Here is a 12,141-nt window from a genome sequence, read left to right as displayed (position 1 = left end):
GATTTGCCACCCACCTGTAGTAATTGTGTAGGTATATATTTAGGGGCAATAACTTCTACCCTTAAGATCCTTTTTACTGTTCAATCTTTTTACCCTCCAGTACCTGTATCTTTTTATTTTTCATAATACATGTATTGTGGTAAGTTGTTTTAGATCTCCTTCACTCCACTACAGTTTTCTTATTATCTGTGGGAAAACTGGACCTGGATATCTCGTCAGACTTAATCTATTCTATTCTAAAGTAAAGCATGTTCTCAAATGTGCCCCTCTTCCTGTTTCCTGTTTTTGGTAAAGGGATCCCAATGGTCCAGGCATCTAAGTTTGCAGTCTTTCTATCCTTTTTCATCATCTTCCTCTTATATAGCACATCCAGTTGTTTACCAGATCCTTTAAATCCAGAAGCAATTTCTATGACTTCTCAAGTCTCTCCTCATCCTTGACCTTTTCGTTCACCAATACTTGCCTGGACTACTGTTTCACTAATTTTCTAACTGCCCTCAATTTCTCTACCGTTGTCTACTAGTAATCCATTACGCACACCGATCCTAGTTATTTAAAAATCATTTGCTCTTCTATGATTCTTGTTACTATTTACAGCATGAAGCCCAAATCCCTATTATGCCATTCACAGCTCTTTACAATTTGACTCCCAACCTATGTGTTAAATCTCATCTTAGTCCATTCCTCCCTCTTCTTTCTGTCCTTCACAGCAACCACCAGCCTAATCACCAGTCCCCAAACACAAAACGCATTTCAACGCCTTGTTGTTTTCTCTGCCTGAGATGCCCTTCCTGACTCCTTCAAGTCCTTATGTTTCCCTAGGCTCTTCTCAAATATTATCTTGTGTGAGGCTCTCCTCTCTTTTTCGCTCAGCACAGAGGAACTAATTGCCTTGTCCTCAATCTTTCCATCCCACTTTCTTAATACTACTGTTACAGCATCCCTTGCCCTACTTTGGACTTGTCGTGTATGTGTATCTCTTTCTTCAAATCATGAGCTCCTCGTGGAATTTGTCTGAGTAGAAGGGAGGGAATATACAAGGTATCTGCCAACCCTGCTTTTAAGAATAAAATATACTGACACAGGGACTGTGGCGTCCATAGAATTGATGATGCCTTCAATGGGTAAGGATTGAAAACTTGGCTAATTAACTGCTAACCTTCAAATGTTAATATTGTAAAGACTATCTTCATGGCAATAGAAAATTTGCAATACCATCATAATAAACGTTCTAGCAGTCAAACTCAGTTTTTATCATTTCTGTACAGAAGAAACTTACTTGATTTTTCTGTACAGAAGAAACTTACCTGATTTTATTTCAGAGAAATAAAAGGTATACATTTAACATTTAACATAACATATATTTACTACTTTCTTTTAATAATATGTACTGTTAAAGCTTACTTTCTTACCAAAAGTATAAATATGAATTAACCACCTCAGGCTTTTGTTTCTTTTCTTTTTAGAGTTACTATGGGAATCAAGTAACTACTTTGGATCCTGTGAGAATCCATGATAATATCATCACGTTACATTGATCTTTTTTTTTTTTTTTTTACCAAAAGTATAAAATAAAAAGCAACTGGGGAAATAAGTAGTTTTATCATCCAGTGGTAGATTTCATTCATGAATACGCTTCACTACAAAAAATAATACAAAACATGGTAAAAACAGAATGTGGCTTTGCTTTTTGTAGCTTTTCCCACAGGGTTGATATTCTATGTACTATCTTCATGGTAATGAAAAATTGGCAATACCATCATAATAAAGGTTCTAGCAGTCAAAATGGGTTTTTATCATTTCTTTGTGGAAGAAACTTACCTGATTTTTCTTTTTCTCTTTTAGGAATAGGCAAGTCAAGAGGCTGAAAAATCTGAAGCATGTTTCCAAAGAGCAACCTAACAGTCACTTGCTGGGTATGGCGGAGCATGAGGAAGCTCTTTCTATTGCTTTCTCTCTTGCTGTCCCATGCAGCTCATTTGGAAGGCAAAAAGGATAATCAGTTCATCTGGAAACCAGGTAGGAATGTCCTGGCTGTTCCTTTGTCCTATTTTCATTGACAAGAAGAATATTCTTTCCATCCTTCTTCTTCTTCTTTCTAAAGTAGTGGGAAATATCCAGAGAGGAAAAATAGATTCTTTTTTTAAATTCTGCAGCTTATATTTGATTTTTACTCCTGCATAATTGTCTTCTCCATCCATGATGCTTGTTATCCTTCTGAATTTTCATGTTGTTGTCAATTAAAGTTATGATTTCCATAGCTACATCTACTTCTCCTTTGTCAAGTATTTCACCAGTGTGCAGCACATTTGTAGCAGAAATGACATCTGAATTTAGCTGATATTCTCAGCTAAGAACGTTTTGGCCCAGTTCTGCATGTCTCTTTCAGGGTTTAAACTAGTTAGCTATTTATTGCTAAATACTTTCCAGCATAGATCTTCTAGGTTTGAGAGCATGAAAAATTATCCTAACAGCTTTGCTCGTTAGTTGTGACTGTAAAGTCACGTTAATGTATTTTGAGATTCTTAGCTACCTCATGCATGATCCTTTATGTATATGAATAATTTGAGTTGAAGTTTGGGGCTGGAATATAACTTATGTTCATCTCTAAATATTTCCTTAATTTGACTGCGAAAAAGATCTGTTAAATTTAATTTTAGAGCCTAATAATTTATTAACTTAAATTATGAACCCTAAACATCTTAGCTCTTTGTATTACTGATGCTTTTCCTTGCTCTGGATTTTAATTTTCTTTAAGTTTCACAATCAGATCATTTAAAATATTTATTGCTTTCTCAAGACTCCATTCTTTCAAATACAGATAACTTATATACTTAATATCTTGGAACTGTGATGTTATAGAAGATCTATGGTCCTCAAAGAGTTTTCATTTTGGCCTCATCATCTGTAAATTAAATAGACTTCAAATGTATTGTGTCACCATGGAAATATGTATAAAAGTGATATTTGTAATATTTAAATAATTTTGCAAAAATGAAAGTGAATTATGCTTTAAAGTCTATTAAGTAAAAAAAAAAACCACCACCATTAGAGATACAGTCTGGATGAAATTTAATTGCATTAAAGCCCCTATAAATTAATTTAATTGTGGGCTCCAATACTTCATTACTGATTTGCATTTTTTTCCCTCACAGTAGTTTTAGGAAGCTTTAGAAATAGTCCTGAAAGTCAGTATTTCCTTTCTGGGAATGGGGTTATTTTGTTTTAATCACAAAAGACAAACCTTTGATCAAATCAAAATATGCACATTTTTATGACTACTGTCAAAAGTTTTTAAAAATATATGATTAAAATGGAAAGTGGCAAATTTGAAAGACGAATGAGATGTGTTAAGAAAATGGGGTTATTTTGAAGCAAGTTTTAAAATAAGCATGCTTTTCTAAAAGTAGGTCATTGGAACAAGATGGTAAAAACAAACTCTACAGTGGATGAATTTTTTTGGTAACTGTCAAACTTAAGATTCAGAAGTGAGGATCCTTTTCATCATACATAACACATTGTTTAAAATGAACATATGAGTCACTACTGTCACTTCTCCTGGTATTCATTACTTCTTTCCCTCCTTACAGTGCCATCAAAAAGGTAACAATATAATTTTTTCCTATTTGGTTTTGCTTTCAAAGCAGATTACTTGTACATGACTGACATTTTAAACGTGAAAGAAATCTAAAAGGTACAAAATTAAGAACAAAAGCTCCAATGTATCCCTTTCCAATCTCTTTTGTATCCTTCAGAAAATTTCCTTGTACATGTAAGTACACATTTATGCATGTTTATGTGTATGAATCACATACAAGATACACATATAATTATAGTTATTTATTAGGTTCTGTTAAGAAAGAAATAGCACATGCAAAGTTGGCAGCTGAAAAGAGTTTCATAGAAGGACATTTACAAAAGTAGGCAAGTGTGAGCAGTGTGTAAGGACAGCAACAAGGGATTGTGCAGTGACCCTGAACTATATCAGTTGGGAGCCTCTACAACTTCTGGGTATGTAGGGGCCAGGAGAAAGAGTGGTTCCCAGAATCTGGAGATGTGCTTGACAAATGCTGTGGCTTTTAAAGGGATACGACCAACCTGCAGCAAAATAGGAAGGAGGCCGGGGGAATGAAGGGCCCCACCTCACTTTCCTCCAGCTTTCAGATCTGCCAGGCCTCCCATTGGATGAATTCAACCAAAAACCACAAGGCAGGGGAGCCCATGGATGTATCCATTCGGGTAAACCTCTTGAGCAGGAAGTAGGTTGGAGAATGGTGCACCTGAAAATATTTAATTCTGCCATATATGCATGTATGTATACACACACATTTCATATAAGTGGAATCATACCCTGCACTGCTTTTTGCAACTATCTTTGATCATATAATGATATATTGATGAATATTACATATTAATGCACATAGGCCAACCTCATCTTTTAATGATTGCATAGTATTCTTTAGCATTTTTATTTAATAAATTTATCTAGTTTTCCTGTTGCTTTATCTTCTCTTCCTCTATTGCTTGGCATTTCAGTGGTTTCTAGTTTTTTGCTATTATAAATAATGCTGACATGAATGCAGTATTATTTTAAAGGTAAGCAATAATAAATTGATTTGAGGAGTTATATCCCTGGAAAAATTCTAGTTTATAACCTTCGAAGACAACATCAATGCCTTAGAATCTGTTACCTATTTACGGATGAGTTTAGTATATTTCATTTTGATTTTTAACACTGTATTGCAGTTGAAATTAGCTGTATTTTTAGGGTATGTTATCAAATCCAAGAACTCAGGTCCAATGTAATTTGGAATTTGAACAGATTTCCATGGAGACCCAGATAACTATACTTTATTTTAGAAACCTAGAAACCGTTCTCTGGGTTTTGATTGCTGTGTCAACCACTTTACTCTTTTGCTGGTGTCTATTGTTCCCCACCCCCACACCCCAAATCGGTAGGTCAGATGTTAGTCAACCTCATCCAAATTACAGGCGTTTCTAAATGAGTCCTGGCTTTGGAAAAACAATGGATTTATGAATAATAAGTGAGTGTATTATGTTTTTTACGATTTCCATACTGAGGGAGAGTCTGCTGAGTTGTAGGCTGCAAGGTCATTGATCTGTCAAGGCTGTTGAATGCCTGTCATCACTGTGATGAGATCCTATAATCTGTATTGGTGTCAGGCACTCTGTTAGCTGTGTCAAGAAAGAAGGATCACGTCAGCAACAGTATCAGATAGGGGACAATGTTGTTTGCTGTTTTAAGTTTCAATATAAAACTATTCATGCCTGCCTGCTTTGTAGAGATGAACAGATTATGGTCTCTGATCCCACAGTAAATCGTCCTCTCTTAAAAAATTCCTCAGTTTTGGTTCTAAGAGGTTCACTTATTTCTAGTAATACTTATTGAGTCCTTACTTTGTGTCAGGCATGTTACAAGTACATGAGATAAATTGATTAAGAATAAAATAGGCAAATCCTCAGTCCTCATAAAGAGGGTAATAAACATGATCAGTAGTTAAATAGAGTATGCTAGATGAGGGCGAGTGCTAAGAAGGAAAGATGAGGCCAGGAGGAGGGATATGCAGTGGGAGCGAGGAGACTAAAAGCTTAAGGAGGTTGCCCATAAGCTGCCTGAGGAAGTGAATCTGAGTAAAGACCTGAGGAAAGTGAGGGAGCCAGCCATGGATATATCAAGGTGAAGAAGAACATTCCAGATGGTGGGAACAAGAAGGACAGAGGACCTGAGGCAGGAGTGTGGGGGGCATGCTTGAGAACATGTGGGGAGGTCAGCATGCAGGAGCAGAGTGAACATGGAGAGGGTGATGGGAGCTCAGGTGAGACGGGTGATGGGGTCCACATGGGGTATGTCCTCATAGGTCAGAATAAAATTTTGTCTTTTACTCTATGTGACATAGAAAGACATGGGAGGGTTTTGAGAGGCTGGTGACGTAAGCTGACTTTCTTATTGACTTTCTTTTCAATATGATTTGAAGAGGATCCTTGTGGGTGGCTCGCTGAGAAGAGCAGGGCAAGGAGATGAGGTAGGAGGCTACTGTGGAATTAAGGGGAAGAGCCATTGTGATAGCTTGAACCAAGGTCATGGCAGTGGAGGTGCGGAGAAGGAGTTGAATCTTGGCTATATTATATTTAAGGCCACAGTTATCAACCAAGGGTGATTTTGCCCTGCTGGGGACATTTGGCAATGCCCGGAGACATTTCTGGTTGTCAAAACTGGGGGTGCTACTCATGTGTGTTGAGTAAAAGCCAGGGATGCTGATAAACATTCTAAAATGCACACAGCAGTCTTCTACAACAAAGAATTATCAGGCTTCAAAATCTCAACAGTGCCCAGGTTGAGAAACCCTGATTTAAGATAAAGCCATCAGGATTTATTGATGTGGGATGGGTGATACTGACTTTGCCCTGAGCAACTGGAAGAGTGGAGTTGCTGTCATTTAATATGGGCTGAGAAGGAGCTGGTATACAGGGAATATTAAGCACTCAGTATTGGGCATGCTAAACTTTTGTTTCTGTTAGAAATTCATGTGGAGGTGTTGACTAGGAAGTTATGGGGTGTGAATTCAGGAGAGAGGTTTCTGCTGGAGATATAAATTTGAGAGCTACTACCAAAGAGGTAGGATTTAAATATGTAGTCCTAGAAATGAAGAGATTAGCTTGAAATTCGTGATCTGGCATAGGTAGAGGATAAAATTCTAATATATTTCCTTTTAGGACTGAAATGACATTAAAATTGTTGTGGCAAAATACACACAATATAAACTTTACCATTTTAACCACTTCAAAGTATACAGTTCAGTGATATTAGTACATCACAGTGTGGTGGAATCATCACCTCTATCTAATTTCAGAACATTTTCATCACCTCAAAGTATATTTTGCAAGTGAGCTTATAAAAAGTCTGGAAAACAAATTATGTTTTGAATAATACGTTCTGAAATGAAGAAAACTCCGTTTGTTGTTGTTGGTGTGTGTGTGTGTGTGTGTGTGAGAGAGAGAGAGAGAGAGACAGGCTTTTAAAATAGCCTTCAGTCATCCTAAGAGATTACTCTTGATATAGTTTGGATGTTTGTTCCATCTAAGTCTCACATTACAATGTAATCCCCAATGATGGAGGTGGGGTCAGGTGGCAGGTGTTTGGATCATGAGGGGGGATCCCTGAAGAATGGCTTGGTTCCATCCTGGCAGTAGTGAGTGAATTCTTGCTCTGTTAGTTCCTGAGAGATCTGGTTGTTTAAAAGAGCATGGCACCTACTCCCCATCTTGCTGCTTCTTGCCATGTGACACACTGGCTCTCCTTTTGCCTTCCTCCCTGATTATAAGCTTCCTGATTGTCAGCTTCTCACCAGAAGCAGGTGCTAGCACTGTGCTTCCTGTACAGTCTGTAGAACCATGAACGACATTAAACATTTTCTTTATAAATTACCTAGTCTCAGATATTCCTTTAGAGAAATGAAAACAGACACATACAGGTATAATACTAACACTAATACAGACTAATACTAATACAGGTAAACCAATGTTCAAATCCTGATTGTCTAAGGGGAAAAAGTTGTTTAACCTCTCTGAGTCATATTTGTCCATCTGAAAATGGATATTGATAATAAACACTTCACAGGACTCTTTGAGAATTAAGTAAGACACTATTTGAAAGACCTAATATATAGTGGCTATTCAATAACTGTTAGCTACTATTTCTGCCATTATTATATAATAATTTCAGGTTTAAAATATTTACTTGTGCTTTTCTGTTATACTATTTCTGTATACTTCTCTTTCTTAGACATACAAAAAAGAGGGGATTATTTGACAGATATGTGCACTTTATTAATAAATGGTCAAAGTTATTTCACTGACTTTTTTAGGTCTAAAACTTTCTTTATATATGCCAAACTCTAGGAAAGTTTTAATTTCAGTAGCTCATGCTCAATGAATAAAAAGGGTGAGGATAATGACCTATTTCTAAGAACTAAGTATATAAATTGGAATTAATATTTTGGGAAAAGAGAGACTATGAAAATTACATTGCATAAGGAATAAAGTATCTTACATATATTAATATTTAGTTATAGCTTAAATAATAGTGTTTTCAGTGTTGAATGTACTTTAAGGAAAAAATTGCATTATGTATATTACCGATTTATATATTAAAGGTTAGGAATTTTAGAGAAAATAAAATGTTCTTAGGAGAGAGCTGTTTTTTAAAATATGTGCTAGAAGTTCATGAAATTTTTTTTCTGGAAATTTTACTTATGTTGACATCATTTTAATTACTTCCATGGATATTGGTTTATCTAAGAGGCATGAATGTTAAATCAGCAATATCCAAAAGTATAGACATGTGGCCTGGGGTTCACCACTAAAAATTCTAATTTTTTTATAGACCACAGTCACTAATTTTCCAAGGTTTCCAATAGGTCAGAAAAACATCCATCTTAATCTAAATTGCATGAAATAAATTACTCTGCTATATTTTTTCTAAGTAGTAGTAAAATATAGGCTCCCTGAAGACAGGGCATTTGGCTGGTTTTATTCACCAATATACTCCAAGTATCAAGAATATACATAACTTATATAATAAGAATATAACATAAAAAATATCCCCAGCACATTAAATAAAACAAGGGACACTGTGTTTTGGGGTGTGTGTGTGTGTGTGTGCTTGTGTGTGTGTGCGTGTATTTAGGGGAGTTGAGAAGAGATGAAAGTATGACCCGTGTTATTCTAGAGCTTGTAGTATATATTGAGGAGAGGATATAAAATGACTGTAAATTAAAGTCAAATTTATAAATCAGTAAATGTGAAAATATATTTCTATGTCACTTTATTGAAGTACCATTTCTGATCATCTCTGGAAAAGAGGTTGAACTCAATCTTTAAAAAACAGGCTCACATAGTTAAAGATTTAAATATTATTCTAAATTTTATAATGAGATATTATAGTTATATCTCACCTTCCAGTTCAGTTCCATAAAGAGACAGTTTCAACTCTTTTTGCTGTTTATTCTGATATTCACCTTCATATTTCTAGGTAATATGCTCATGATTGATACTTCTTAGTTGATAGATATTACATAGTTCCTATTGACTCTCTGTTATGTTAGTTAAGGATTTATCTCTCCTAGATCTACTCCTCTCCTCCTTACTACAGTTATTCAAAATTGTTCTATCAAAATATTTAAATCAACAAACAGTGCCCATATTCTTTGTAGTGTCCTCTGCTGGGCCAAGCAGTGTGCTGTGCACCTGCATGCTTTCTTGTTCAGCTTTTTCTTTTACAGAGAAATGAAAAATTTCTGCCTCTTTTGTTTTGCTTGCTTTTCTTTAAACCTACTGCCGCTCTTCCCCAAAGCTCCATTTGATATGTCACATGCCCATCATTAATTTGTTCAAAGATTCAAGCGCAGTTCCAAGTGCTCTATTACATTTTTTCTTTGGGAGATTTTCCCACAGTCCTGTCCCCCTGCACAGCCTGCATAGCCATCATCTGTGGAACATCCTTTTGCTCTTGCTCATCTTAAATCCCTTGTTTCCTATTCTGTTTCTCTTCTTTGCCTTTATTGCCATGTTTTCCATAACTGCTAAACACATCCTCTAGTACTGCTAAAATAGGGTGTACTGGAAGTAATTTTTCAAATCCATTGATGTCTGAAAGGGTCTTTGTGCTTGTCATATACTTGAGTGATAGCTTGGGTGTGACATTCAAGGTTAAAAAGCATTTTTTCCTTCAGAATTTTGAAAGTCTTGCCCTATTGTATTATAGTCCCCAATGCCATTACTGAGAAGTTTCACGCCATTCTGATCTCGCCTTTTTGCACATTGCTACCTGTTTGCTTGTTATTCTTTCTCTGAAATCTTTTTTATCCATGAAGTCTGAAATTTCGTGATTATATGCTTTGAGGTAAGCCTTTTTTCTTTATTGTGCTAGATGTTGTAGGATATTTCGATTGGTGTACTCATTCTCATTCATGTCCATGTCCTACACTACTACTACTTCTACTTCTTCTTCCTCTTCCTCTTCTTCTTCCTCCTCCTCTTCTTCTTCTTCTACTTCTCCACCTCCTCCTTCTCCTCCTCCTCTCTCCTTCTCCTTTCTTCTTCTTTTTTTTTTTTTTTTTTTAAAGACAGAGTCTCACTCTGTCGCCCAGGCTGGAGTGCAGTAGTGTGATCTCGGCTCACTGCAACCTCCACCTCCCGGGTTCAAGCGATTCTTCTGCCTCAGTCTCCTAAGTAGCTGGGATTACAGGCGCCCACCAACACACCGGGCTAAGTTTTTGTATTTTTAGTAGAGACGGGATTTCACCATGTTGGCCAGGCTGGTCTCGAGCTCCTGACCTCAGGTGATCCACCTGCCTCAGCCTCCCAAAGTGCTGGGATTGTAGGCATGAGCTACCGTGCCTGGCCCTGTCCTACACTTTTGAGGTTTTTTTTTTTTAATGCAATTTCCTCTTCTCTATTGTGTCAGTTCCTTCTGAAACTCCTTAGACAAAGTTTGACCTCTCCTACTGATCTTCAATTTTTAGATAGTTTCCATATTTGTCTATTGTTTGTAGATTTATTTTAATTTCTAAATTTTTTTCTACTTCACTATTATTTTGAACTTTTTTTATTTCTACAATCCCATTTTTAATTTGTAAGGTCTTTTAGTTGTTCTATGATGTTTTTAATTGCATCTTGTTTCATAGATGTAGTGACTTTTCATTCAGAGGATATTAAGGATAGTTTAATCTTTTTCCTTTCATTCTCTGCACCATTTATGCTTCTTCTGAGTCATTTTTTCCTGTTTCCTTCATTTATGTGTTTGATCATGGCCCCTGACATAGTGAGCTTTCTTCTATTAATTATTGGCTGTCTCTTTAGTGTTTCACATTATTAAAAGCGAGACACTAAAACTGACTCAACATTCCACGTACATGACTCAGCTGTTGGGTTTCACTGTCAAAATATTTTTGTGTGGACAGCTGGCTTTTTTATTGGAGTATGGGTCCTTCAAATAATCTATATTTATCAATACCCGGAGTTTTTTCTCTGGAACTCTATTCTTCAAGGTGGAGACTAAGCAGCTATAACAAAGATGCTCCCAAATACAGTGGCTTAAAAAAATAGAAGCTCAGATCCCTCTTATGTGAAATCATGTAGTTAGTGGTCCAGACTGGAGGCTCCGCTCCCTGTGTCCATTCAGCCAGGCACCTTTCTTTCATATTTGGGAAAGACATCATCATTCTCTGCCCATGCAAGCTGGGTCACAGGCATTTCCATGTTCTAGTTGATGAAAAGAAGTAAGAGCTGAAGTCCAGAACAACAGATTTCAAACAAGTGACACAGCAGTTCCATCCATGTTCCAATTCTCTATTGCTGTGTAATAGCTCACCCCAAAATAGTGATTTAAAACAATAACACATCAATTTTGTTCACACATCAGTGGGTCATTAGGCCCTGCTAAGTGTTCTCACTTGGGTTTGTTCTCTTGTGCCATTGTAATCAGCTGGTTCAGGGGCTGGGGTCATCTGGAGGGCTTCATCACTCACATAGCTGACACCTGGGCTGGGAGGACTTAACTAGCTGGGGTTGGAACAGCTGAAATTCTTCAGGTATCCCATTCTCTCTGTGTGGTCTCGCCATATGGAAGCTTCAGGGCAGCCAGGATCCTTACATAGGTGTCTGAAGGCTCTCAGAGCAAGCTTCCACAGAGAAACAGGGAGGAATTGCTTGGCTTGTTCTTAACGAGCCTGAGGGCCATGCATGGTCACTTTTTCTGCCTTCTGTTGGTTACAATTAAGTCTCCAAGGAGAGAGCTTCCAGATCATCTCTTGATGGGAGGAGTGGCAAATAATTTACAGATGTGTTTTAAAACCGCCATGACCCATCACTTCTGTTCACAAATTTCACCGGTGAGAAGATAGCTACCTGGCCACTGCTAGCCACAAGGGAAGGTGAGTTTGTAACTGGGCTGTTATGTAAGAAGGGAAAATAGATTTAGTCATAATAAATGTATAATTTTTAGTACAGGAGCTATTCAGCGTCTCCTCGAACAGGAACATTTTTTCTACTGCCTACGCTGGACTGCTGAAAAAAGGGCAAGGGAGTGGGTCTTGGTGGAGATGGCTCAACATTTAGTCC

General features: G+C 36.9%; 1 protein-coding gene across 2 annotated transcripts in view; it reads left to right on the top strand.

Annotated features, from left to right (window-relative positions):
- THSD7B (thrombospondin type 1 domain containing 7B) overlaps nucleotides 1–12,141 on the top strand; it is a 919,482-nt gene that overhangs the window by 119,779 nt on the left and 787,562 nt on the right. For both annotated transcript variants that reach the window (XM_032145845.1, XM_058434423.1), the window contains one exon: nucleotides 1,846–2,019. In XM_032145845.1, coding sequence (XP_032001736.1) covers nucleotides 1,881–2,019 — 139 coding nt within the window. In that variant the 5' untranslated portion in view covers nucleotides 1,846–1,880. The remainder of the gene's footprint in view (nucleotides 1–1,845; nucleotides 2,020–12,141) is intronic.

Source organism: Hylobates moloch, unplaced genomic scaffold (genome assembly GCF_009828535.3).
Source record: "Hylobates moloch isolate HMO894 unplaced genomic scaffold, HMol_V3 SCAFFOLD_24, whole genome shotgun sequence".
NCBI classification, from domain to species: Eukaryota; Metazoa; Chordata; class Mammalia; order Primates; family Hylobatidae; genus Hylobates; species Hylobates moloch.
This window is presented reverse-complemented; position numbering and strand designations above follow the sequence as displayed.